Source organism: Hemiscyllium ocellatum, chromosome 12, assembly GCF_020745735.1.
Source record: "Hemiscyllium ocellatum isolate sHemOce1 chromosome 12, sHemOce1.pat.X.cur, whole genome shotgun sequence".
NCBI classification, from domain to species: Eukaryota; Metazoa; Chordata; class Chondrichthyes; order Orectolobiformes; family Hemiscylliidae; genus Hemiscyllium; species Hemiscyllium ocellatum.
In genome coordinates this window covers 83,095,464-83,122,342 of record NC_083412.1, presented here as the reverse complement: position 1 = coordinate 83,122,342, position 26,879 = coordinate 83,095,464, and the positions used below count along the sequence as shown (strand labels likewise).

Sequence of the window (26,879 nt, the reverse complement as noted above, 5' to 3'; positions counted from 1 at the left end):
TAGTTTTTTCCCACTTTATGAAGACCCTAGAGTTAAGACTTAAGAAATAAAATTATCTTAGCCTTCTGAATGATTCAATTATTTAGATGCTCAGCCATACAGACCTGACAAGTTCAACGTTCAGCAGGTCTGGCGGCAACTGTGGAGAGAAATCAGAGTTAACCTCGGATCGAGTGAGATGTTAACTCTGATTTCTCTCCACAGATGCTGCCAGACCTACTGAGCTTTTCTAGCAATGTCTGCTTTTGATTTACAGCATCTGCAGTTCTTTTGGTTTCATAGAATCCCTACAGTGTAGAAGTAGGCCATTCAGCCCCTTGATTCCACACCAACTGTCTGCAGAGCATCCCACCCAGAGCCACATTCTCCCTGCACATCCCTAGATACTATGAGTAATTTAACACCTCACCTGCACATCTTTGGACTGTGGGAGGAAACCCACAAACATGGGGAGAATGTGCAAACTCCATGCGGACAGAAGCCCTGAGGCTGGAATCGAACTGTCAGGCTGTCAGGCCGCAGTGCTAACCACTGAGCTACCATTCAAGTTTGGTGTCTGACATTTAGTAAGTGAAATGATATCAGCTATTGCAACAGTTGGGAGATGACAGGTGATCTCCCTAGTATCCTTCACACGAAGGAGGTTTGTGAATTCATCTTTAGAGCATTGTTTCTTTTTCAACCAACTGGACCATTTACAGCACATTGCTGAGAGCCAGTGTCAATGCCACATTCATCATATATGTTTATGTTGTCAAACTCAGATGTTTTATGCAGTTTTCTTTCAGATCTAGTTGTTTTCAGAGAGTTTACAGCCATGAAAGTTGGAATGGGAGATATGAGAAAATATTTGTTCCACTCTACACCCAATGATGGTGCTGTAAAGGATCAAAACAATGTGCTACTTTGATACGGTGAGAGAGATTGTGTTAGTGACAGATTGATACATTGCATTAAAATAGGGATTTAATGCCCTGTACAACAATTGTCTGCTTGAAATGTACAAAGATTTACAAGTCTGTAAATTACAATTATAAACTGTAATCATAGCTTGCTTGCACAAATATTGAAAACATCAATGCAGCTAAATAGTTAATTGTTTTGAGTTTAGAATTCAAGTACCTATTTGGTGACGAGGTTGGTCTTCCACCTTGGTTACATTTGAGGAAGATGAAGGAGTTCCTAGGGAAAAAGGCAGAAAAATATGTATTCAAAACCAATACTTTTTATATGTAGCTGTTATACACAGTTCTTGATTTCTTTGGCAGTTTGAGCTAAAATTGTTTTACAATGAAACATGAGGGTTATGATGCATTCTTTATTAGCTCTGGGTTTTAACACCTCGTGCCTGAAGGAAATGGATAAATAAATCAGCAGAAAAGGATCAATCAATGCACAGGCAGCATATGGCTGCCCAGTGCAACATTTAGGAGGGGAGTTCAGTTAGCTTAGTTGGCTCAATTGCTGTCTTGTAATGTTGAGTAATAGCAACAGCATGGGTTCAATTCCCAAACCAGCTGTGGTAACCATGATGGAATCTCCTTCTCAGCCTTTCCCCTCACCTGGGGAATAGCTCGCAGGTTAAACCACTACCAGTCATCTCTCTCTGATGAGGGAGCAGCCTGTAGTCCAGTAGGACTATGGCAACTTTATCTTTACTTCTGGGAGAGATCATCAGAACATGAGGTCATCAGAGTAAGTTATGATTGGGGCCCTAGGATGCAATTGGATTCCAATAGCATTTTCATTGAAATTTGTGTGAGTCTCTCCCAGTGCTGTACCTTTAGGTAGCATGGTGGCTCAATGGTTTGCTCTGCTGCCTCACAGCACCAGGGACCTGGGTTTGATTCCACCCTCAGTTGATTGAGGGTGTGAAGTTTGCACATTCTCCTTGTGTCTATGGGTGTAAAGATGTGCAGGTTTGGTGGATTGGCCATGCTAAATTGCTTGCCATGTCCAGGGATGGGTAAGCTAATTGGGTTAGCCATGGAAAATGTGGGGATATGTTTAGGGGCTGGGTCTAACTGGGATTCGCTTTAGAGGGTCAGTGCAGACTTGATGGGCTGAATGGCATCTTTCCAAACTGTAGGGATTCTATGAGACCTACTAGGTAAAACCTGACAGTGAGACAATTCTAAATCAACTTGGGCAAAGTTATCCTTCTTGATTTTATTTCAAAATTTTCCTTGAAATGGATGAAATTTCGAGTATTTCTTACCCCTGGCTTCCCTTTCCCCAATCACCAACCATGACATCCTCTAAACTCCCCCCTTTCGTGAGAGCTGAGGCTGCCTTGGCACTCGAGCTGTCTGTACTTCAAGTCATAGAGTCACAGAAATGTGTAACATAGAAACGGATTCTTTGGTTCAACTCATCCATGTCAATCAGATATCCTAAGTTACTCTTGTCCATTTGCCAACATTTGGCCCATATGCCTCTAAACCCTTCCTAATCATATATACCCATCCAGATGCTTTTTAAATGTTGTAATTATACCAGCCTCCACCACTTCCTCTGGCAGTGCATTCCATACGTGCACCACTCTCTGTGTGAAAAAATTGCCCCTTGGGTCCCTTTTGTCACTCTACAGGCAACAGCATCTCACCATTGCAAAAATCAAAAAGAGTGAGAAGAAAATAACTTGCCATCTTGTGGTCTGGGATTTTCATCTTCAGAATTTTGCTTAATCTGTATATGTTCTTTGCTACCCAGCGTATATGTATAACACTATTTGTCTTATGTGTCTTAATTGTGATTGAGTGTATGTGTGTGTGCATTTGGGTTTTAAAGGGGTATAGTTTAAGTTGCACAAATTAGAAACTGTATCTTTTAACTGCTTTTGTCAAAGCTTTACAATAAACAGTTATTTTCTGTTACTGATATAATCTGGTGTGAATTGTTTTTGCCTGAGTAGCAGTCAGCTTGGGAAAATTGTCATTTCCATTACAACAAGAAGTGCTGGAGAAACTCAGCAGGTCTAACAGCATCTGTAGAGAGAGACACAGAGTTAATGTTTCGAGTCCAGGGCGATTTTTCTTCGAAACGGGAAGAAGCAGGAAATTATAGTTGTTATGCTAGGGGGAGGAGGAACAAGTGGAACAGAGTGTGCCCAGACCAAAAGACAAAGGCAATGATCATAATGGTAAAGGGGTGGGGGGTGGACTTACAAAATAGATGTGTGAATGATAGGTGTAAAAAAGAAATTTGTCCATTCTGATAGCAAACAAGTATATGAATAAAAACCAAAAAAACTGCAGATATTGTAAATCAGAAATTAAAACAGAAATTGCTCAAAACGCAGGTCTGGCAGCATCAGTGGAGCGTAATCAGAGTTAACGTTTTGGGTCAAGTGACTCTCCCTCAGAACTGATTCTGAACAAGTTCTGCGGAAGAGTCACTCAACCCGAAACACTAACTCTGATTTCTCTCCACTGATGCTGCCAGACCCACTCAGCTTATTGTGTTTATGTACAGGGAGAAAGTGAGGTCTGCAGATGCTGGAGATCAGAGCTGAAAATGTGTTGCTGGAAAAGCGCAGCAGGTCAGGCAGCATCCAAGGAACAGGAAATTCAACGTTTCCGGCATAAACCCTGATGAAGGGCTTATGCCCGAAACGTCGAATTTCCTGTTCCTTGGATGCTGCCTGACCTGCTGCGCTCTTCCAGCAACACATTTTCAGCTGTGTTTATGTACAAACAAAATATGGCCAGGAAAAGGTGGGGGAACATAAGAAGAATGGAGTATAGAGGTCATACAGAGGTCAGGAGTTGCGGAGCTCATTATTGCGTCCTAAAAGTCGCAAAGTGCTTAAGTGGAAAACTTGGTGCTGTTTTTCCATCTTGCCATGAGCTTCATTGGAACACTACAGCAGGCCAAGGACAGAAAAGGTAGCACCAGAGAATGGTGGTTTATTGAAACGGCAAGCAACTGGTCTCACCAACATAAAGGGGACTGCATTGTGAGCAGCAAATACAGTAGACTAGATTAAGAGAACTACAAATAAAATGCTTCTTGACTTGGAAGATGTGTTTGGGGCTTAGATGTTGAGGAAGGAGGAGGTGAATGGACAAGTGCTACACCTTGAACAAACAGGTACCATGGGACATGAGGAAGTATTAGGAGTGATGGAGCAATGGACCGGAGTGTCATGGAAGGTACAGTCCCTGTGGAACATTGACAATTGAGAAGAGGTAAAGATATATATCACTGCATCTCAGTACACAGGACAACTACAAGTCAAACACAAAATCAACATTTTTCATGCATCTTTTGAATATGAAGACCAATAGGCTGGAATCTTATCATTGTTCTGGGAGGGAGGGGGGAAAGTTGAGGACAGGCATGCAGGCAATAGCCAAACATGGCTGAAGGACATGTCAATCACAGAGTGGGGAAGGATCCATGATTGAGGAAAAATGAAGGCATGACAGAGACAACCCAGTGGAAGGCGGCATCATATGAATAAACGTGACGAAGATGGAGAACCTGGGAAATGGAATGGAATCTTGCAAGAAACATGATGTGAGGTAGTGTAATCATACAGTCATAGAATCATAGAGATATAGAACATTGAAACAAACTCTTTGATCCAACTTGTCTATGCCAACCAGATACCCCAAATTAATCTAATCCCTTTGCTAGCATTTGGCCCATATACCTCTAAACCCTTCCAATTCATATACTCATCCAGATTTCTTTTAAATATTGTAATTGTACCAGCCTCTACCACTTCCTCTGGCATCTCATTCCATATACTCGAAACCAAACAGTAGAGGCAGTCAGCAATGAAGGTTTACTGACTGGTCAGACGGCTGTGCATGTTACTGCTCCATTTGTTTCACCTTCCTCATTGTTCCTGCTTTGTTTTCCTTCCTCTTTAAAGTTGTTTTGATGTCTTTTTTCCAAAGTTCGAAAACAATGCAACAGCTTTTAAAACAGTAACTACTGCTCCTAGAATTCGAGGAAATCAGCTCCAACACTGAAAATACCTCAAAAATGGAGCAGCTTTTATTTCCACAAGTTTTTCCTATCCTCCATCTTGGATGACCCAGAATCCTTTTAGTTAATTGTGGGAGTTGTTTGGTTTATAGTGACAATCAGTGAACAGCCTATTCCAGACAATGGAAACAGTGAAGTCAAGGAAGGGTCAGGAAGAGTCAGAGATGAATCAGGTGAAGGTGCGAGAAGAATGGAAATTGGAAGTAAAACTGATAGATTTTCCCAATTCCATATGAGAACAGAAAGTAACACCAAAGATGGAGAAAGAGCTGTGAGTGGGTGCCTAGGACTGAAACAAGAATTTTCCATATACCCCACAAAGAGGCAGGCATAACTAGGACCCTTACAGCTGCTCATAGCAACACTTTTGACTTGGAGAATGTGAGACGAGTTAAATGAAAATTTGTTCAAAGTGAGAACAAGCTCAGCTAAGTGAAGCAGGGAGGTTGTGGATGGGAACTATTCAGGCCTCTTTTTCAGGAAGAAGTGGAGAGCCTTCACGCCATCTTGACGGGGTTTGGATGTGTAGAGCGATTGCACATCCATAGTGAAGAGGAGACAGCTAGAACTAGAAAACTGGAAATTCTGGAACTGATTCAAAGTTTCAGAGGAATCACAAATATAAGCAAGAAGATACTGAAAAAGAGGGGAATAAATAGAACTCAGATAGGAAGAAATAAGTTCAATGGACAGGGATAAGCTGAAATGGCACAATAGGTGCAGGAGTCGGCCATTCTGCCCTTCCAGCCTGCACCACCATTCAATATGTTCATGGCTGATCATCCTTAATCAGTATGCTGTTCCTGCCTTATCTCCATAACCCTTGATTCCACTATCCTTGAGAGCTCTATCCATCTCTTTCTTAAATGAATCCAGAGACTTGGCCTCCACTGCCCTCTGGGGCAGAGCATTCTACACAGCCACCACTCTCTGAGTGAAGAAGTTTCTCCTCATCTCTGTCCAAAATGGTACTTTTAAGCTGTGTCCTCTGGTTCGGCACTCACCCTCAGTGGAAACATGTTTCCTGCCTCCACAGTGTCCAATCCTTTAATAATCTTATATGTCTCAATCAGATCCCCTCTCAGTCTTCTAAACTCAAGGGTACACAAGCCCAGTCGCTCCATATACCTTCAGCATAAGGTAGTCCTGCCATTCCAGGAATTGACCTCGTGAATTTACGCTGCACTCCCTCAATAGCCAGAATGTCTTTCCTCAGATTCAGAGACCAGAACTGCACACAGTACTCCAGGTGTGGTCTCACCAGGGCCCTGTACAGCTGCAGAAGAACCTCTTCGCTTCTATACTCAATCCCTCTTATTATGAAGGCCAGCATGCTATTAGCTTTCTTCACTACCTGCTGTACCTGCATGCTTACCTTCATTGACTGGTACACAAGAACACCCAAATCTCTTTGTACTGCCTCTTTACCTAAATTGATTCCATTTAGGTAGTCATATGCCTTCCTGTTCTTTCCACCAAAGTGGATAACCATACATTTATCCACATTAACCTGCATCTGCCATGCATCTGACCACTCACCTAACCTGTCCAGGTCACCCTGTAATTCCTAATATCCTCCTCACATTTCACCCTGCCACCCAGCTTAGTATCATCAGCAAATTTGCTAATGTTATTACTAATACTATCTTCTATATCATTAATATATATTGTAAAAAGCTGCGGTCCCAGCACTGATCCCTACGGTACCCCACTGGTCACTGCGTGTCATTCCAAAATGGAGCCATTTATCACTACTCTTTGTTTCCTATTAGCCAACCAACTTTCAATCCAAGTTTGTACTTTGCCCACATACCATGTGCTCACTAACTTCCTATGTGGGACTTTATCAAAAGCTTTCTGAAAGTCTAGGTACACTATATCTACTGGATCTCCCTCGTCCATCTTTAGAGTTGCATCCTCAAAAAATTCCAGAAGATTAGTCAAGCATGATTTCCCCTTCATAAATTCATGCTGACTCTGACCAATCCTGTTACTACTATCCAGATGTGTCGTAAATTCATCCTTTATAATAGACTCCAACATCTTTCCCACCACTGAGGTCAGACTAACTGGTTTATAATTTCCTGCTTTCTCTCTCCCACCTTTCTTAAAAAGTGGTACAACATTAGCCACCCTCCAATCCTCAGGAACTGATCCCAAATCTATCGAACTCTGGAAAATAATCACCAACGCATCCACGATTTCTCGAGCCACCTCCTTCAGTACCTTGGATGTAGACCATCAGGCCCCGGGGACTTATCAACCTTCAGACCTAACAGTCTCTCCAACACCAATTCCTGGCAAATATAGATTCCCTTAAGTTCAGGTCCTTCAGCCACTGTTACCTTCGGGAGATTGCTTGTGTCTTCCCCAGTGAACACAGATCTGAAGTACCAATTCAATTCTTCTGCCATTTCTTTGTTCCCCGTAATATATTCCCTGATCCGTCTTCAAGGGCCCAATTTTAGTCTTAAGCATTTTTTTGCCTTTCACATACACATAGCTTTTACTCTCCTCCTTTATATTTTTGGCCAGTTTACCTTCGTACCTCATTTTTTCTCTGCGTATTTCCTTCTTAGTAATCCTCTGTTGTTCTGTTTTCCCACTTATCTTTGCTATGTTATACTTTTTCTCTTTTAACTTTATATTTTTCTTAACTTCCCTCGTCAGCCATGACATCCCATGCCGCCTCCTAGGATCTTTCTTCCTTTTTGGAATGAACTGATCCTGCATCTTCTGCATTATACACAGGAATATCTGCCATTGTTCCTCCACTGTCATCCCCGCTAAGGTATTGCACCATTAAACTTTGGCCAGCTCCTCCCTCATCGCTCCATAGTTCCCTTTATTCAACAGAAATATTGTCACTTCCGACTGTACCCTCTCCCTCTCAAATTGCAGATTGAGCTCGACAGGCCAAATGGCCTACTCCTGTTTCTATTACTATGAAATTACTATGAAATGATTTGTCTGCCAGGACTGTGCTGTTTGTGAATTTTGGGAAGGAGGGAGAAGCAGACTGTGCGTGGTAGGGGTCTATGGGCTGGGAAGCTGTGGAGTCTTGGAAATAACCTGCTGGGTTAAAATCCTGAAACAATCGACCCAACTGAAAAACATAGTAAAGAAAGTGATAAAATCTGTCACAAGTGAAATTAGGAAATATATCCTCAACCAAAGGGTGATAAGTGCTTATATCTCTTTACAAGCAGTAATTGGTGTGAATGTTACAACTGAGATTAGTATATTTTCTGAGCCAAATGCATTAAAGAATATGGGGCAAACATCAGTGTATGGAGCTAGGACATAGATCTCATTGAATGGTAGAGCATTCTCAAGAGATGAAGTGGCTAGCTCCTGCTTCTGTATTCATATGTTCCTAACAGCAGTGTGGGAGTAACTTCCACTACGAGAACTGCAACATGTGCAATTTACCACCACCTTCTCAAGGGCAATTAGTCATGACTGATATATGCTGGACCTCTCAGTGAATCAGTGAATGGAAGTAAATTACTAGGAAGGGATAAAATTCACATTTGTACAGGAAGAGTGGTGTTTTTCTGATTCTGTGGTTAAGGTGCATTGATAAGGGAGATTTTATTCTCTGTGTATATCTTGATTTGAAATGCACTGGCAATGGGACAGAGTTCCATTTCCCTAGCATTAACCTTTGGTACCTTCTGAGCGCAGACTTTTCAAAATGTTTGACCCACTACAACCCCATTCAATCTCTATGAGAACAAAGGTCTCCTTTGATCAACTTTACAGTAACATAAACTTGTTACCCTTTGGCGGAACTCCAGGATGACTTGCCCACCCTGACCGTCTGGCTGCATCGTAAGCCAAATCTAAAAATAGAAAGCAGAATAAATGAAATATTCATCAATCTGAGAAATCTGACAGACTCTCCTGCAGACCACCAGACCACTGCTGAGTACTGCTTGGTGATAGTCCGAGACATCTGGTATTAAGAAAACACATCTGGGTTATTCTTTTATGGAATTAAAATGTGGGCGGCTGGTGTTGCAATCAGACTCCAATCCCACCCGAGAGAGAAAAAAAACTATTATACTTTAACTATTTCCAGCTAAGGAATTTGTTGTAACATTTGTTTTTTTAACCCAATGCCACCCCATTTAGTAAATTCCTAGAAGTCTTTTTACTCAGTTTTTTTTTCTTCTTCTGTTTTCTCCCCTTCCCCAGACTGTGGCCTCTCTCAGTCCTTCTCCCAAGTGGCCATTCCACAAATGCACCACTCGCATTAAGAGTACACTATCTACCGAGAGAGAGAGTGACCAGTAAGTCTCCTAGATGATTACTTCTGATTTCTTGTGGTTATTCACCATCTTTGCCAGTTTGTGGCACTGGAAAGGGTTTTATTTTTAGATAGTTTGCTGCCACTGATCCTGCTTTGTCTCCGTTTTGGTTTCACCTTATCCAGTGATAAGCGGGAGAGGATACACCATCACAGAGTATTTACAGAAGTGCCACTGTTCCTGGATAACAAGAAGGTTTATTGCATGATTTCAATAAGTAGAACTACATTTGGTCAGTCGTCAGGACTTTAAGGAGCTGATATTGACATATCTGTTCATTTTGGAAGATTGAACAGAATTTAATGTCTCCACTTAGAGAAAGGGGTTCGCACTTCCACCTCACAGTGCCAGAGACCCAGGTTTGATTCCACTCTCAGACATCTGGCTATGTGGAGTTTGCACATTCTCCCTGTGTCTGTGTCAGTTTCCTCTGGGTGCTCTGGTTTCGTCCCACATTTCAAAGTTGTGCAGGTTAGGTGGATTGGCCATGTTACATTTCCCATGGTGCCCAAGGATGTGCAGGCAAGATCGATTAGCAATGGGAAATGCAGGGTTATAGGGATGGAGTTGGGTCTGGGCGGGTTATTCTTGAGAGGGTTGGTATAGACTTGATGGGCTGAGTGGCCTGCTTCCACACTGCAGGGAGTCTATGACTGGCTTCATGTCATTTTCAAAATCATTACTTTATTCAACAAAGTCCAACATTGCTTTACATGTCAGCGACTTCATGTATTTTAACTGCAAGGGTCAGTAGAGAATGTTCACCTCTTGCCCACTGTCCTGTTGAATCTAGAATCACTGAAGCCAATGACAGGATCCTCACCCACTGCTCAACTAAAAATCAGAGAACTTAACATAAACAAAGATCAAAGAGATCTGTAATGACTCAGTACTTGATCACAGTATGTAACTTTACTCAATGGGGAACTGTTCATCTAGTATAAAATTCTGTTCAATCATGTTTCACTTTACTGCAAACAGGTGTTTTATAAAGGAAGAACTAAGGGAAAGTCTTTGAGAACATGTGAAATTTTAATTACAGGACCGGATCATTGGTCTTTAAAAGCATTCGTTCTTTTTAGCTGATAGGAGGAAATAGTTGGGCGTTGGTCATGTTACCTGTCTAGTATTCCAAAGGCCCAAGCTAATGGTGTGAGGGTATTGGTTCAAATCCCACCTTAGCAGCTGAAAGGATTTGAAATCTTAAAATTAATACATTTGAAATTCAAAGCCAGACTTTGTGATGACACTAATTGTTAGGAAAGGCTTGCTAGTTCACCAATCCCCTTTAGGGAAGGGAATCTATGTTCTTACATAGTCTGGTTTACAAGTGACTCCAGACTCACAGCAATATAGTTATCCATTAACCATTTCCTGCAGTCGCCTTGCAAATCAGTACAGTCAAACCACTACAGACACCAAGTGGATTGTAGTGGTTTAAATTTTGGCTCATTGCTATCTTCTTAAGGGCAGTTAAGGATGGACAAAAATTATTGGCCTTTCCAGCAACTCCCACAACCCAGGCAAAAATTCAAAAACATCACCCCACCTACAAGAAGCCTCATTCCTTTTCCTTTCAAAAATGCTTTCAATTGCCCCTCCAACCAAATTATACTGTAGTGACTGCCTAGTAATTGGACAGGCCCAAACTGACACACACTTCAGGAAGATTCAGCTGCTGCACTGTGGGGAGAGCAAGAACTAAAAAAAAAGATTTATTTTTTTCACTTAACTACAAAACTTACATTTATATTGTGCCTTTAATGATTTACAGGATCGATATCAAATATTGATAAGAAAAACCATATAATTATTAGATTACCTGACAAAAAGCTTGATCTAAATGGCACGTTTTAATGAGAGCATTAAAGGAGGAAAGAATAGTAGAGAGGTAGGGAGATTTAGGAAACATACTCTGAAGATTACATGAGAAAGTGGTAAGCTTGATTGCCAAAAGTTAAGTAAAGGAAGCAAAACATCTAACATACATCTGTTATCGAATCTTCCATTCATATTCATCTAAAGCATGTGTGTAGCCTGTTGTCAGTTATGTTTAACATATAAGTTCCTACCTGGTCTAACTGTGAGTCTCTGAGATGGTTCGGGATAAACTGTTGCATTTGGAAAGATGAAAGTTGCACCTCCTGCAAAAAAAACAAGAAATAGCAGCCATGAAATTGAGTTCAAAAGAGAGCAAATGGATATAAATGCCTTACACTCCAGCTTCCTTCAAATCAATCATCCTCAGGTTTGATCCTTGATTGAAGCTGACCGCTGAAGTCACTCTAAGATTGGCTTTAGAGCATTCCTCAAGGAATGGAAGACTTTGCAAGATTCCATGCTGCTATTTAGCAATCATTATAATGGAGTAGTTGGAAAGGTCATTGGGAGGGATAGTGGTCCACCACTGAAGAATTAGTTTGAATGTGATTATGATTTCTACACAGATACCAATCAGTCGATATTTTCTTGACCAGTCTACCATATCACTGAGTGGAGCAACCAAAGCAATTCTTGGCTGCAGTGAGAACAGGATCAGGTTCAGCTGAAGATGACTCTCTCTGAGAAACAGCCCAGAGCTCCTTTGATGTGTTGACGCCTGAAGAATAGTCATTGGGCCGGGGATCTGAGGCTGCATCATTGCATTCAGAAGAACAAGGGTAGGAACCTGAAGGTAATATTTGACAGGGTGGAGGAGAGAATATCTATTGTGAACATATTATCTAAAAGCAGAATAGCGGACAATTTTCAACAGGTTACATTGATTCTAAAGCATATGAACAAATCATGCTGGTGTCTAAACAAACCTTCTCCTAATTGCATCCTCCCACCTCCTCATACCCCATTCCATTCTCCCTCAAGCGTGTATCAAACCTCCCCTTATGTTTACCTGTTCAGCCATTCCGTTTGACTGCAAATTCTTCCTCTTAAACTAATCAATCATAGATTAGTCATTGATCTTTAGCACCTTTATTTCCCTGGTGTTCTTGGTGTTCGCTTGTTATAAGGGTTTCTTTTAATCTTGTTTGCACAAAAGAGCTATAACCTGCTCAATCCTTCCTAACCATTATATCTTCGCAATTCTAGTTATGTTTTGTCTTTTGTGTCGCATAGAGACTAGAACTGCACACAGTACTCCAAACTTAGTTTAACCAAGATTCTTTATAAAAGTAGTACTACCTTTTGTATTCTATTATTACCGAATTTAATCTAATATTTTGGTTGCAATCTTAACGTCCTTGACTTGTTACTTTTGGTGGTTGACATTTCTGTGATCATTATTCCACACATTTATTTCTGTTCAATTTTCCCCAATTTCTATGTTTTGTTAATGATGCTCTGAATATTGCCACACAGGAATCGTACAAAGTGGTGCTAAGTTTCTACTATGACATAAGATTAGTAGAAAATCTACCTTTTCACTGGTGTCAGGAGTGAAAGGAGTGGGGTTTTGTGGAGGGGAAATCCTTAACTTCCATGAAAGTATCAGCAAGATTATATACGAAAGAATCTCAATGAAGATCCAGAACCAGTCACCTTTCTTTGTGAGCTGCCCGAAAAACTCCTTAGGTCACAAGGAGCTATTTTGGCCACCACTGTTGGCACTTGGAAGCAGTGAAATTCTGCAGACATCTTCAAATGGATTATTTCATTGCAGCGGTCTGCACACCAGATTCAAATTTCAGAGTGACACAAATGGAGAGGACAATTTCACGTGATGGCAGATGCTGGAATGTGTATCTTATCCTAGATACTAGAAATGTCACATAATCACAATTACTTAAGTGCACTCAAACTCTTTTGCCAAATCCCTCCTGTGAGCACACGTGAAAAAGGAATTGCAAAAGCCCCATCCCACAGTCATTGCCAAGTCTATTTGTGAACAGCTAATTGGTGGTGCACAAAAGCAACTTGACCACCTCTACTCTCAGCAGCACCGCACCACACTCCACCAATACCATCCACCAACAACCCTGTACCACACACACCCTCCTCCTATCTACTCTGTTCCCTTGACTTTCACAGTAAGAATCCAAAGTTAGACAACTGCAGGGAATTTTCAAGGTCAAATGCATGTCCTACCAAGGTTGCAACATTTTTGTGGCAATGAATTGGAAGGGATTTGGTATGCCTTTAGTATCTCTTACATTTGGGCAGTGCTGACTATTGTTTTATCAATGAATATATTTTATTATTTTAAGTTACTGTGAACCCCATGGTGTGGGAGAGTGAGGGAAACGGTGGTGGGCTGACAGCTGGCAGGCTAAAGATCTGAACATGACAGCTCAGCTTTAATATATTACCTGTGTTTCTGGCGTGCATCAGACGTGGTGAGTTTTGCAAGGCTTTATCGACATCATCTGAAGTCAAATGAGGAAGTGGTGCTGCAAAATAGGAAATGATTTGATTCAACAGTCACCAAAACATTAAAAAGTGACAGTTACAAAGGAAGATGCTTGTGCCAACGATTAAAAAAGAAAACTCTGCTCTATGGAAGAATTGGCTCAACAGTCACCCTGTGATACCAATGCTGTCAATCACACCTCTGTGACAGAAAGTTACAAGTTCAAGTCCCTTTCTATGACTTGAGAACAGAAAAATTAAAGGTAACATTTCAGTGCAGTACTGAGGGAGTGCTGCACTGTAAGAGGTGCCGTCATTAAGATGAGAATTTAAACCAATGCTGTGTCAATCGTCTCTGTAGGTAGAAAAACTTCCTATGGTGCCATTGTGGATTTAGAGTAAGGTCAGTATTTCTGGTCAACACTTATCACTCACTCAAGATCGCAAAAGCAAATTGTCTTGCCATTGTCACAATGCTACTTGTGGGAGCTTGTGTGCAAATTGGCTGCCGAATTTCCTGAATTACACCACTTCAAATTGGTTGAAAAGTGCTTCAGGATATCCTGAGATCACAGAGGGTGCTATGGAAATGCAAATTTCTCTTTTACGTTTCTATGCAACATCAATGTCTAATATATTGTCACTGCTGAATCAGCGATGCCTTTTGCAAAGCCCTAGCCCTACACGGCCATACCACCTGCATGGCTCAGTAGTGCTGATTAGCCTTTGGTGAGGAGGTAAAAATAATTCACCTCTTTTTAAACAATGTAGCCTAACTAAAGGGCCCAGGTCTTTCCAGTAGAAACCATTAGGACTGAGAATAATCAAACAAGTGCCAAAGGAGAATAATCAAATAAACCAAAGGAAATGATTAGGCAGCACTAGGGTTTGTAGCTGAATCTGATGCTTTCTTTGGCCATGTGTGAGTGTGTTGCGGTTTTTGGAGGAATGTTCTCCATGAGACCTATTAGGTTTTCTCACCCGATCTCACCAAACTCACCTCATTGGCTACCTACCCCATCTCTATATCATCCTTCATATCCAATTCCTGCCATATTTTATCATGTGCCTTTCCTGGAACAACTTGGACACTGTCGTGATATCGCAGAATTAAGCAACATCTTATGCACCCACACCATCTTTAGCCAGATAAGTACCATCAGTGCGGAGCTACTCTGCACAAGACCTGACATTTACCTTAGACATGGGAGACAGGGGGAAGTTGGTACCCCACTGTACAGGCAGGAATCTGAAGCTCCTGCTGGATGGGGTACCGCAGACGCAGGACTTCCTTATCCTACAAGACAAGTTTATAAAATCATGAGGGGCATTGATAGGGTAAATAGTCAAGGTCTTTTCCCCAGGGTAGGGGAGTCCAAAACTGGAGGGCATAGGTTTAGGGTGAGAGGGGGCAGATTTAAAAGGGACCTAAGGGAGAAACTTTATCACGCAGAAGGTGAGTGTGTATGGAATGAGCTGGCTGAGGAAGTGGTGGAAGCTGACATAATCAACTAGGAGAAAGTGAGGACAGCAGATGCTGGAGATCAGAGCTTAAAAATGTGTTACTGGAAAAGCACAGCAGGTCAGGCAGCATGCTGGAAAAGCGCAGCAGGTGAGTCCCTCTGGCACTGCACCCCCCAGGTAAAAAATGCTGCCTGACCTGCTGCGCTTTTCCAGCAACACATTTTTAAGCTAAGAAGCTGGCATAATTACAACATTTAAAAGACATCTAGATGGGCACATGAATTGGAGGTGTTTAAAGGGATGTGGGACTAGGTTAATTTAAGCTATCTGGTCAGCATTGATGAGTCGGACCGAAGGGTCTGTTTCTGTGCTGTATAACCCTATGACCAATAGAGGAGGCTACAACACAAGTCACAACTGAGTGGGTAGTATGCTGGAAATCAAGCTCCACTAATCCCAGTCATCACAAAATTTAAAAACATTATCAAAGTACACAAGGTCCCTAAAATACCTGCCTGTTAAACCCAAGTTAACAGAAAACACAGACCAGATTTCTGTATTTAATAAGAGCTATTTATTACAAAAACAAGATTCTAAACAAAAGTATACAATGAATTATTGACATATAACTCTACTTGTTAAACCTCAACACCCTTCCAAACCATATCCATCACTCCCCGAGTCTGTCTCACATAGACAAACACAGACAGAAAAATATTGCTGTTATGGTTGGAGATAAAAGTATACTGGGGATACAGTTCAATGGCCCCAGTCCTCAAGGTTCACTGAGTTTTTTTTTGCTTGCCAGGCCAGGGCTTTGTTTTCTTCAATTATTTTATTTCCACAAGTTTTTTTTACACCTTTGCAGAAAGTATATGACTGATACATCAACAACAAAATATCTAATTACTGGACAAGGGCTTCAGTGCACAGCGACTATTGAGCAAAAATAAATTCGCTTATTTGAAAGCTTCATGTAGCTTACAACAGAGAAAGACTCAACATCTACCTTTTTCAGCAGTCTGAAGGCTTCTGCCAATATTGTATGCACCCACAAGCTGTACAGCTATGCAGCAGCCAATCAAAGAATTATTGTCTACTCCACAAACAAATCAGCAACCTGTTTCCAGTCGAATTGCACATTGTCCAAACAGCCCAGTGCCAGCCCACCTACAAACAGCCTTCCCCATTATTAAGATAAACTAGCTGCGTTAACTTGACTTAAAACAAGTTTCAGTAAAATAAAACATAAGTTACTTTACAAATTCCTTCCACAAGTTATGGTTGTCAAATAAACCATTTGGTATTCCACCACCCAGTCAGAAATATAAAACAATAAAATGTTTGGTGGTGGCTTTACAAAAAAAAAGGCTACCGGGTTCAGGCAGTAGTAATGTCCCTACCTCTGAACCAGGAGGTCTGGGTTCAGATTGCACCTGCGCCAGAGATTTATAGTAACATCTCTAAAATGAAGAGCATAATTAGAAAATATCAAACCACTGAATTCTTCTCCATCAGGTGTTGGCTTATCGACAATGAAGGCATCCTGAAGGAAAAGGTGGAACGTATTGTTGTGCAAAAGTTTAGATTTACAATAAACCTTTGTAACTCTCAAAGATAGATGGATAACCAAATAAAGATACACTCTTTATACACCAGGATCAAGGATGTTTCAGAGAGGGTGTAGAATGTTCTCAAGGGGGAGAGGGGCCAGCAGAAGGTCAATGTACACACTGAAACCAATGACATTGGATGGGAAAAAGTTGAGATTCGGACGAGAGATTACATAGAGTTAGGCAAGAATTTAAAAAGGAAGTCCTCGAGAGTAGTAATGTCTGGATTACTCCCGGTGCTACGAGCTAGTGAGAGTAGATAGAGCAGATGAATGCATTGCTGAGGAGCTGATCCATGGGAAAAAGATTCACATTTTTGTATCATTAGAATCTCTTTTGGGTTAGAAGTGGCCTGGACAAGAAGGATACATTGTATCTAAATTGGAAGGGGACTAATATACTGGCAGGGAAATTTGCTGCAGCTGCTGGAGAGGATTTAAACTGGTAAGGTGGGGGTGGGACCCAGGGAGATAGTGAGGAAAGAGTTGAGACGGGTACAGTTGAGAAAGGAAGCAAGTCAAACAGTCAGGGCAGGCAGGGACAAAACAGAGAACAAGGTATGACTGATAAATTAAACTGCATTTATTTCAATGCAAGAGGCCTAACAGGGAAGGCAGATGAACTCAGAGCATGGTGAGGAACATGGGACTGGAATATCATAGCAATTACAGAAACATGGCTCAGGGATGGACAGGACAGGCAGCTTAATATTCCAGGATACAAATGCTACAGGAAGGATAGAAAAGGCAGCAAGAGGGGAGGGGGAGTGGCATTTTTGACAGGGGTTAGCGTTAGATCTGTACTGAGGGAGGATATTCCCGGAAATACATCCAGGGAAGTTATTTGGGTGGAACTGAGAAATAAGAAATGGATGATCACCTTATTGGGATTAAATTATAGACCCCCTAATAGTCAGATGGAAATTGAGAAACAAATTTGTGAGGAGATCTCATTTATCTGTAAGAATAATTGGGTGGTTGTGGTAGGGGACTTTAACTTTCCAAAGATAAACTGGGATTGCCACAGTGTTAAGGGCTTAGATGAAGAGGAATTTGTAAAGTGTGTACAAGAAAAGTTTCTGATTCAGTACGTGGATGTACCTATTAGAGAAGGTGCAAAACTAGACCTACTCTTGGGAAATAAGGCCGAGGTGTCAGTGGGGGAGCACTTTGGGGCCAGCGACCATAATTCTATTAGTTTTAAAATAGTGTTGGAAGAGGTTAGACCAGATCTAAAAGTTAAAGTTCTAAATTGGAGAAAGGCCAATTTTGACGGTATTAGGCAAGAACTTTCAAAAGCTGATTGGGGGCAGATGTTTGCAGGTAAAGGGACGGCTAGAAAATGGGAAGCCTTCAGATAACAAGAGTCCAGAGAAAGTATATTCCTATTAGGGTGAAAGGAAAAGCTGGTAGATATAGGAAATGCTGGATGACTAGAGAAATTGAGGGTTTGGTTAAGAAAAAGAAGGGACCATATGTCAGGTATAGACAGGATAGATCGAATGAATCCTTAGAAGAGTATAAAGGCAGTAGGAGTATACTTAAGAGGGAAATCAGGAGGGCAAAAAGCAGACACATGATTGGCAAATAGAGTTAAAGAGAATGCAACGGGTTTTTACAAATACATTAAGGACAAAAGAGCAACAAGGGAAAGAATAGGGCCCCTCAAAGATCAGCAAGGTGGCCTTTGTTTGGAGCTGCAGGAGATGGTGGAGATACTAAACAAGTATTTTGCATCGGTATTTACTGTGAAGAAGGACATGGAAGATATAGACGGTAGGGAAATAGATGGTGACATCTTGAAAATTGTCCATATTACAGAGGGGGAAGTGCTAGATGTCTTGAAACATTTAAAAGTGGATAAATCCACAGGACCTGATCAGGTGTACCCTACAACTCTGTGGGAAGCTAGGGAAGTGATTGCTGTGCCTCTGGCTGAGATATTTGGATCATTGATAGTCACAGGTGAGGTGCCGGAAGACTGGAGGTTGGCTAACGTGGCCACTGTTTAAGAAGGGTCATGAGGACAAACCAGGGAACTATAGACCAGTGAGCCTGACATTGGTGGTGGGCAAGTTGTTGGAGCAAATCCAACATGTATTTGGAAAGGCAAAGACTGATTAGGGATACTCAACATGGCTTTGTGTGTGGGAAATCATGTCTCACAAACTTGATTTTTTTTGAAGAAGTAACAAAGAGGATTAATGAGGGCAGAGTGGTAGAGGTGATCTATATAGACTTCAGTAAGGCGTTCCACAAGGTTCCCCATGGGAAACTGGTGAGCAAGTTAGATCTCATGGAATACAGGGAGAACTAGCCATTTGGATACAGAACTGGCTCAAAGGTAGAAGACAGAGGGTGGTGGTGGAGAGTTGTTTTTCAGACTGGAGGTCTGTGTCCTGTGGAGTGCCACAAGGATCGGTGCTGAGTCCACTACTTTTCATCATTTATATAAATGATTTGGATGTGAGCTTAAGAGGTATAGATCGTAAGTTTGCAGATGACACCAAAATTGGAGATGTAGTGGACACAACAGATCTTGATCAGATGAGCCAATGGGCTGAGAAGTGGCAGATAGAGTTTAATGAGACAAATGCGAGGTGCTGCATTTTGGGAAAGCAAATCTTAGCAATACTTATACACTTAATGGTACGGTCCTAGGAGGTGTTGCTGAACAAAGAGACCTTCGAGTGCAGGTTCATAGTTTCTTGAAAATTGAGTCACAGATAGATAGGATAGTGAAGAAAGCATTTGATATACTATCCTTTATTGGTCAGAATAATGAGTACAGGATTTGGGAGGTCATGTTGCAGCTTGACAGAACATTGGTGAGGCCACTTTTGGAATATTGCGTGCAATTCTGGTCTTCTTGATGTTGTGAAACCTGAAAGGGTTCAGGAAAGATTTACAAGGATGTTACCAGGGTTGGAGGATTTGAGCTATAGGGAGAGGCTGAACAGGCTGGGGCTGTTTTCCCTGGAGTGTCGGGGGCTGAGGGGTGACTTCATAGAGGTTTATAAAATCATGAGGGTAAATAGACAAAGCCTTTTCCCTGGGGTGGGGGAGTCCAGAACTAGAGGTCATAGGTTTAGGGAGAGAAGAGAAAGATATAAAAGAGACCTAAGGGGCAACTTTTTCACACAAAGAGTGGTACGTATTTGGAATGAGCTACTAGAGAAAGTGGTGGAGGCTCGTTCAATTGCAACATTTAAGAGGCATCTAGATGGGTATATGAATAGGAAGGTTGGAGGGGTATGGGCTGGGTGCTGGCAGGTGGGACTAGGTTGGTTTGGGATATCTGGTCAGCATGGATGGATTGGACCAAAGGGTCTGCTTCTGTGCTGTACATCTCTGTGACTCTATGACTAGGCTGTGTCAAGCTGGATCAAAGTTGCTCCCTGGATTAAAGCAGTCTCAGCTGCCTGGAGGAATGCCAGATTTGTAGGAAGGAAGTCATTCTCCATTCTGCCAATAGAGGGGTCCCAACTTCTCTCTGATATCTCACACTCACTTTCTTTCTGGTACTGTACCTACCTCCCAGCAAAGCTCATGCTCTTTCACTCTCACTTTTGCCTTCAACATCTTCCCTCACTCACTCTTGCCCATCCTGACAACTTGAACTCTGCACACTCTGTGCACTGTCCACTCTGTCTCTCTCTCTCTCTTTCTCTCTCATTCCAGGAAGAAAAGAGCTCACGACACGGCTGAAAAATTCAAGATGGATGGTGGGTTGCCTGACATTTGACTCCTCACCCTTCATGTGGGGACCATCTTGACCATGACCACTCTGAGTGGCTGGCTGACTGTGTCCAAGCCCCCAGAAAGGTATTAGAGGCTGCCTTTGGCTTACTGTGCAGGGATCGCCTGCCATCTCCCTTGACTTCACTGAGGCCCGCAGACAATCAAGGGAAGCTTCCTGCACTTGTGTCTATGCTAGACAGCAAAGCAAGACAAGATGAATCTAGTGTTTCTGGCCTAGGTAGTAAAGCACAATATGGCAAAGCATTTGAATGCAAGGCTGCGTTACTGTGAGTACCCTAGCAGAGTCAAAGTGAGTGAGTCCTATAACAGCGAGCAAAGTGCCTGGAGATGTAGTTGGGTCCAGTCCCAGAGTTTGGTACATGTCCAAGAGTGAACAGTGTCCTTGCTCCAGGATTAGAATGGTAGTTGCCAGTGTAGCCTGGGATAGAATCATAGGTACAGGAAGAGGCTGTTCAGCCCTTTGAGCCAAAAATACAGCTATCGGTCAACCTTGTAAGTAGAGTGGAGATATACCATGAAGGTTCTTCGAGGCTGGTGTATATCAGATGTCAATGTCTGTGGAGATGTGTGTCACTGGGTGATCAAGGAGCGCACCCTGAGATGTTGGTGTTTGATGTCTAACATGGAGGTCCTTTCGCTCAAAAGGAGTATTGAATTCTCCCAGTACCTGTCACTTTTTCTCAACATATAACTTGTTCGGTGTGGTCAGTAAGATCGGAAGCTGAATATTAATGAGAGGTGTTGGGCTGTTAACAAGGCCATTAAGAAGCAATAATCCTTTTAACTGACAATTTACTATTGCTTCACAAGAAAATCAGCATGGTGTCTTTCAATAGTATAAAAGATGGAGCAAGGCCTCTGTTGAGATAGGACTCACAGGACTTCTCATCTAATTCTGCCATTCTGTTCAACATAGTCTATGTCACAATAAGGCTTTTAGGTTTTAAAGCGATGCATGGAGGTTTCTAGTTAGATTCAGGGAGGTTTGTATTGATTTGAATTAAATAGAATTGACTTTTTGTCACTTGTATTTAACAAATAAATACAGATGGGTTTGAAGGTAGATGCAAGAGCATTTGTCGGTAGATATGGAAGGTATATAAGTACTTATGGGGAGGTATTTAGGTAAATATGGGGCAGTTTGCAGGTAGATGCAAGGAGTTATGTAGAGTAAATGCAGGGAGATTTGTATGTAGCTGAAGAGAGGTATGTAGACGGGGAGGTTTGCATGGTGGTGGGATTCCCTCATCATGATGTGATAGAACATTGAACATAGAACAGTACAGCATGTTTCCTGCTCTTTGGCAATGATGACAAAGGATGAGTTGAAAATAATAGCAGGTGATGGGCTGACCTTCCATTTCCAGAGAAGCATAGCGAACGTGTAGGGACTCAGTGAATTTAATAGATTCAATACTCATTAAAAACAAGTGAATATCTTAATGTTTTATCGAAATTCTTGGATAAATTGGAGGAAGCTGTACTTAGACCTCAGAGTGATCTCGCTAGTCTGCACTTTCAGGATCATATCCAGTTGTAATCAATGTGACACAGGAAATCACAAGTCCTGGAGGTCATAGAGAAAAGAGCAGTGTTCTCAGAGAACAGAATATGAAGAAGAACTGGAGAAATAGGGCTTTCAGCCTTGAAACAAGTCATAAATGAAAGCACGATATCAGAAGTAAAGGGAACATAGGTTCAAATTGGACAAAGGTTCATTAAGCTGCAAGGTTAATGTCCAGACGTTTCGTTACCTTACCAGGTAACATCTTCAGTGGGCCTCAGGCGAAGCAATGCTGAAAGTTCCTACTGTCTATTTATGTGTTTAGGTTTCTTTGGGTTGGTGATGTCATTTCCTGTGGTGGTGTTATTTCCTGTGGTGAAGTCATTTCCTGTTCCACAAACGAATCTGCATCAGAACATTATTTCAACCAGCCAACACACACTGCACCACAAAGGAACTAAGCAGAGCAAAGGAAAATCACCTATACCGTGTATTCAAAAAGAATGGGTACCCAATGAACACGTCCGCCGATTTCTTAGCAACAAACCCAAACAAGCAGAGAAAACACATCCAGAAACCCTAGCCACTCTCCCCTACATCAAAGCCATCTTGGAAATGACTGCCAGACTACTCAGACCCCTTGGCATCATGGTAGCCTAAAAACCCACCAACACACTAAAACAGCAGCAAATGAACTTGAAAGACCCTATACAGACAATGAGCAAAACTAACGTCATTTACAAATTACCGGACTGTAACAAACACTACATTGGACAAACAGGCAGAAAACTAGCCACTAGGATACATGAACACCAACTAGCCACAAAATGACATGACCCTGTCTCACTAGTATCCTCACATACGGATGAGGAAGGATACCACTTCGACTGGGACAACACACCTATCCTAGGATAAGCCAAACAGAGACACGCACAGGAATTCCTAGAAACATGGCATTCCAATTGGAACTCTATCAACAAACACATCGAGTTAGTCCCCATCTACCAACCCCTGAGCAAAGGAACAGAAAGTGACTTCACCACAGGAAATGACATCACCACAGGAAATTACATCACCAACCCAAAGAAACCGAAACATATAAATAGAAAGCAGGAATTTTCAGTATTGCTTTGCCTGAGGCCCACTGAAGATGTTACCTGGTAAGGTAATGAAATGTCTGGAGATGAACCTTGAAGCTTAAGTAACCTTTATCCCTATTTCTCCAGTTTTTCTTCATATTCTGTTCTCTGAGAACACTGCTCTTTTCTCTATGACCTCCAGGGCTTGTGATTTCCTGTGTCATACTGATCACAACTGGATATGATCCTAGCTTCTGTCATGGGCAAGAGCTCTCAACCCTCAATGTCCACAAGCACTCACTGTCAAATTTAACCAATGCATTGCTGTTTAATGGCAGAAACATGGACACAAAGCAAAATAATCCCTGACATCAATGAACCCCATTGGATGATCACCATTCACAAGCCGTGTAAAATTACTATTTTTAGGTGCCTCAGGCAGAGCTCGACTGCTCCTTCCAAATCTACAGTACGTGAAGGTCAATGTGGAGAAGCAAGTTCCCCTCCAAAACACCACACTCCCTTCCCTCCAATGAATGCCCTCTTGATATCCTACCTGAGGGGATATGGTTCGTAATTAGAGCATAAATAATCTATTTAAAATGAGTGGCCTACTCGGTCAAGGCATGGAAAGAGTCGCTGATGCCATCAACATATTGTAATGAGGCCCAAAACCCAAATAACGGAAAGGCCTTCTGAATTGTCTGTCTGCATAACATACCAGAAAACAGACCATAATTAACTGCTGTCAGTTTTGAACAGAAACGCAGATTACAATTTGTACATAATTGCACTTAATTGATGTAAACCATATCAGACATTTTAAAAAGTCAATTACTTATGTAAACAATTCATATTTATAGCTTTCTGATAAGTCTCTTTATATCTTATCTCTAACCTTTCATAATAAAAACTGAAAGTGCAGTTTTCTTAACAGGCGATAGAGGTATTCTCCCAGTGCCTTGAGTGGCATTGTCGACCATGATATGTTACCATGACACTGCAATATGTCAACATTATCACACCCAGCTTCCAGGCTGAACTGGATTTTGGAATTCCAATACGAGTGCTTATAGGGTTCAGTTGACTTTATCCCAGAAATCAGAAGACTAAAGCCTGATTAAGAGTAACCGTTAGTGCAAGAATTAATGTTGCACCTTTCCATTCAGCCATTTATTTATTTGTGCTCCACATCAATTCCAACCTTCGAGCTTATGTAATTCACATTATTGCAGGAAGGAGTTATCTTCACATCAGTTTCTGAGTATTTGACTCTCATGCAAGCCAATTATGTAAGGGAACATAATAGATTGAGAGCCTGCTTCTGAAAGTGTTAATTTCACGTGGAAAAACCAAACCACTAGCAGTCAATTTAATTAGTTAATTCCATGTTGTTTTGTAGTCATTTAAGGTTTAGTAAGGACTGAGACCTAAAGAAACTCATCATCTTAGAGGCTATTTTTCTGCCATTTAAAGCCCTTCTAAACCACCTAAAGGTTAGATAGGAGTTGCACGCCATCTGTGAGACGGAAGTCATCCACTTGACATTTTGGTACAAATCAAAGTGTAGTTCTTAAACCTGAAAGCAGGCAGCAGGCCCTTTGTATTTGGGCTCCCAACTCCCACACTGTTTTATCCCAAGGCAGTTGCATTCAGGAAATCCAGGCCTGCATAGAACCTCAAAGGTGGTTCTTAAAGGCACTACCTGTTAGGCCAGACGCAACAAAGTGAGTTTTTAAAATTTGCGAACTGAAATAACTCCACAGAGGCCATTATCCTGTCACCAAATCACTCTTTATTTACACATGGAGAGTGCTTGACACTGATCCACCTCCCTTAGAGCCAGCTCTCAGCATGAACAGGACCTCTGACACTGTTTGCATCTGTCAGCCAGGGCTCCCTGTTTGGACCAGATTAATAGCCCCAATCTAATAATTCATATTCCATGAAGTCCATCTGGCTGACATCATTACAATCACTACACTAACCTGATTGTTCAGCTTGGATAAGAAGGAGAAGGCCACACCTAAGGAATATAGGCTATGTTGGTCACTAGCCCCATTACCACTTACCTCAATGTTCCCTGTTCCCACTCCTGTCTAAGCTCACCCCTTTTCCCCCTTAGTAGTCACCACTATTGCCATCAGTCACCATTATCTCACAATCCAGTTACTGCTCCCTTCCCAATTGTTCCACTTATTCGATGCACCCTTCCTCATTTACCAGAATCTTGTTGCATTAGAATAAAGTGCAGAGGTCACATGCTACTTTGGATGATCATATATTCAATATGTCAGTATCTATAACTATCCTAAGAGACAAACCTTGCTATCTATAGTATAATTTATGTCATGTTAAATTCAATCTACAATAATTATCTACTGCCCTACATTTTCAGCCATGCCATTTTCTGCTCTTGTGTGTTACTTTGAAATTCTATGGAATGGAAAAAAAATGGAGCTCAAAGAACAGGTTTTGGAAAATTAAGTAGCTCACCAATTAAATATACTCCTCGGTTTGTGTTTATATAAACATGCGAAAAATGGCAGACATGAAAAGATCCTCAGCTCAATTCAAATTGTCCAACGCAGCTGCAAGGACTTGTCATTTTTGACCTTTCATCAGATTCTAATGAGATGTGAAAATCACTGGTAAGGGCAGTATTTGGTGTCCATCCCAGGACATTGTTGTTATGTTACAAGACATGGCATTCTCCATTGTATCCACAATCATGTGATCTCCTGGGTAGGAGAAACAGATAACAAAGGAAGTCAATTAGAGGAATAGAATTTGAAAAACAAAAAGTCTTCTCTGCGGTTGAGAAGGTTAGGGAGACATACCAACCAAGAAAAACTCAGCTGAGTTTGTTGTCAGTATTTCTGTTATACACTTATTGCAAAGCTTACAGGAGTAGTTGTTGCATTTTATCCTGAACAGGGAAAGGAAAAACATTTCGCATTAATTTTGTTGTGAAAGTGTAGGCGTGTAATCTACCTTTAAGAGAGAGAGGAGGCTAGCAAGGACTGACTGAAAGCACAGTGTGTGCTGAACAAGCTAATAATGTAACACTTGGTTGAAACAAATAGCTGGAGCTGTGTTGCCATGGAACAAAAACAAATTCAATTCAGCCAATCAGTTTAAATTATGCTCAGATACCAAAATTCAATCGAAAGTGAATTTAGTGTTTTGATGACATCAAACCAATGAAATGATCCAATATTTTAGGATATAAAACTGGACATTTTGAACAGTTAGAGGGAGAACTGCCAAGAAAACCAACAAGTACAGACTTCTAGCCGAAAAACTCTCTGAAAGGTACCTGTCCATAAGAGATTTGTACAGCAGAACCCTGAAGCCGACCTAGAGAATAATCTACAGAGGAAAATCTACAAAGGAGAATTGACAAAGCTGACTGGGTTTATAATGTGATTTTTTTTTGTAAATCTTAATCAGGGTTTTTTTTAATCAGACTAGTATTGAAGAGTGGGAGGTAAAAGATAGGTTTTAGAGAAGGGAGTTTTTTTTATATTAGATTACTTACAGTGTGGAAACAGGCCCTTCGGCCCAACAAGTCCACACCAACCCGCCGAAGCGCAACCCACCTAGACCCATTCCCCTACATTTACCCCTGCACCTAACGCTACGGGCAATTCAGCATGGCCAATTCACCTGACCTGCACATTTTTGGACTGGGGGAGGAAACAGGAGCACCCGGAGGAAACCTACGCAGACACGGGGCGAACGTGCAAACTCCACATTTGCACAATTGAGGCGGGAATTGAACGTGGGTCTCTGGCGCTGCG

General features: G+C 41.6%; 1 protein-coding gene across 12 annotated transcripts in view; it reads right to left on the bottom strand.

Moving 5' to 3' along the window:
* erg (ETS transcription factor ERG) overlaps nt 1-26,879 on the bottom strand; it is a 269,582-nt gene that overhangs the window by 4,396 nt on the left and 238,307 nt on the right. For 11 of the 12 annotated variants that reach the window (XM_060833787.1, XM_060833786.1, XM_060833785.1 and 8 more), the window contains 4 exons: nt 13,616-13,696; nt 11,384-11,455; nt 8,781-8,843; nt 1,123-1,182 (listed from right to left, as the gene is read on the bottom strand). In XM_060833787.1, coding sequence (XP_060689770.1) covers nt 1,123-1,182; nt 8,781-8,843; nt 11,384-11,455; nt 13,616-13,696 — 276 coding nt within the window. The remainder of the gene's footprint in view (nt 1-1,122; nt 1,183-8,780; nt 8,844-11,383; nt 11,456-13,615; nt 13,697-26,879) is intronic. The other variant, XM_060833790.1, reaches the window with a different exon arrangement.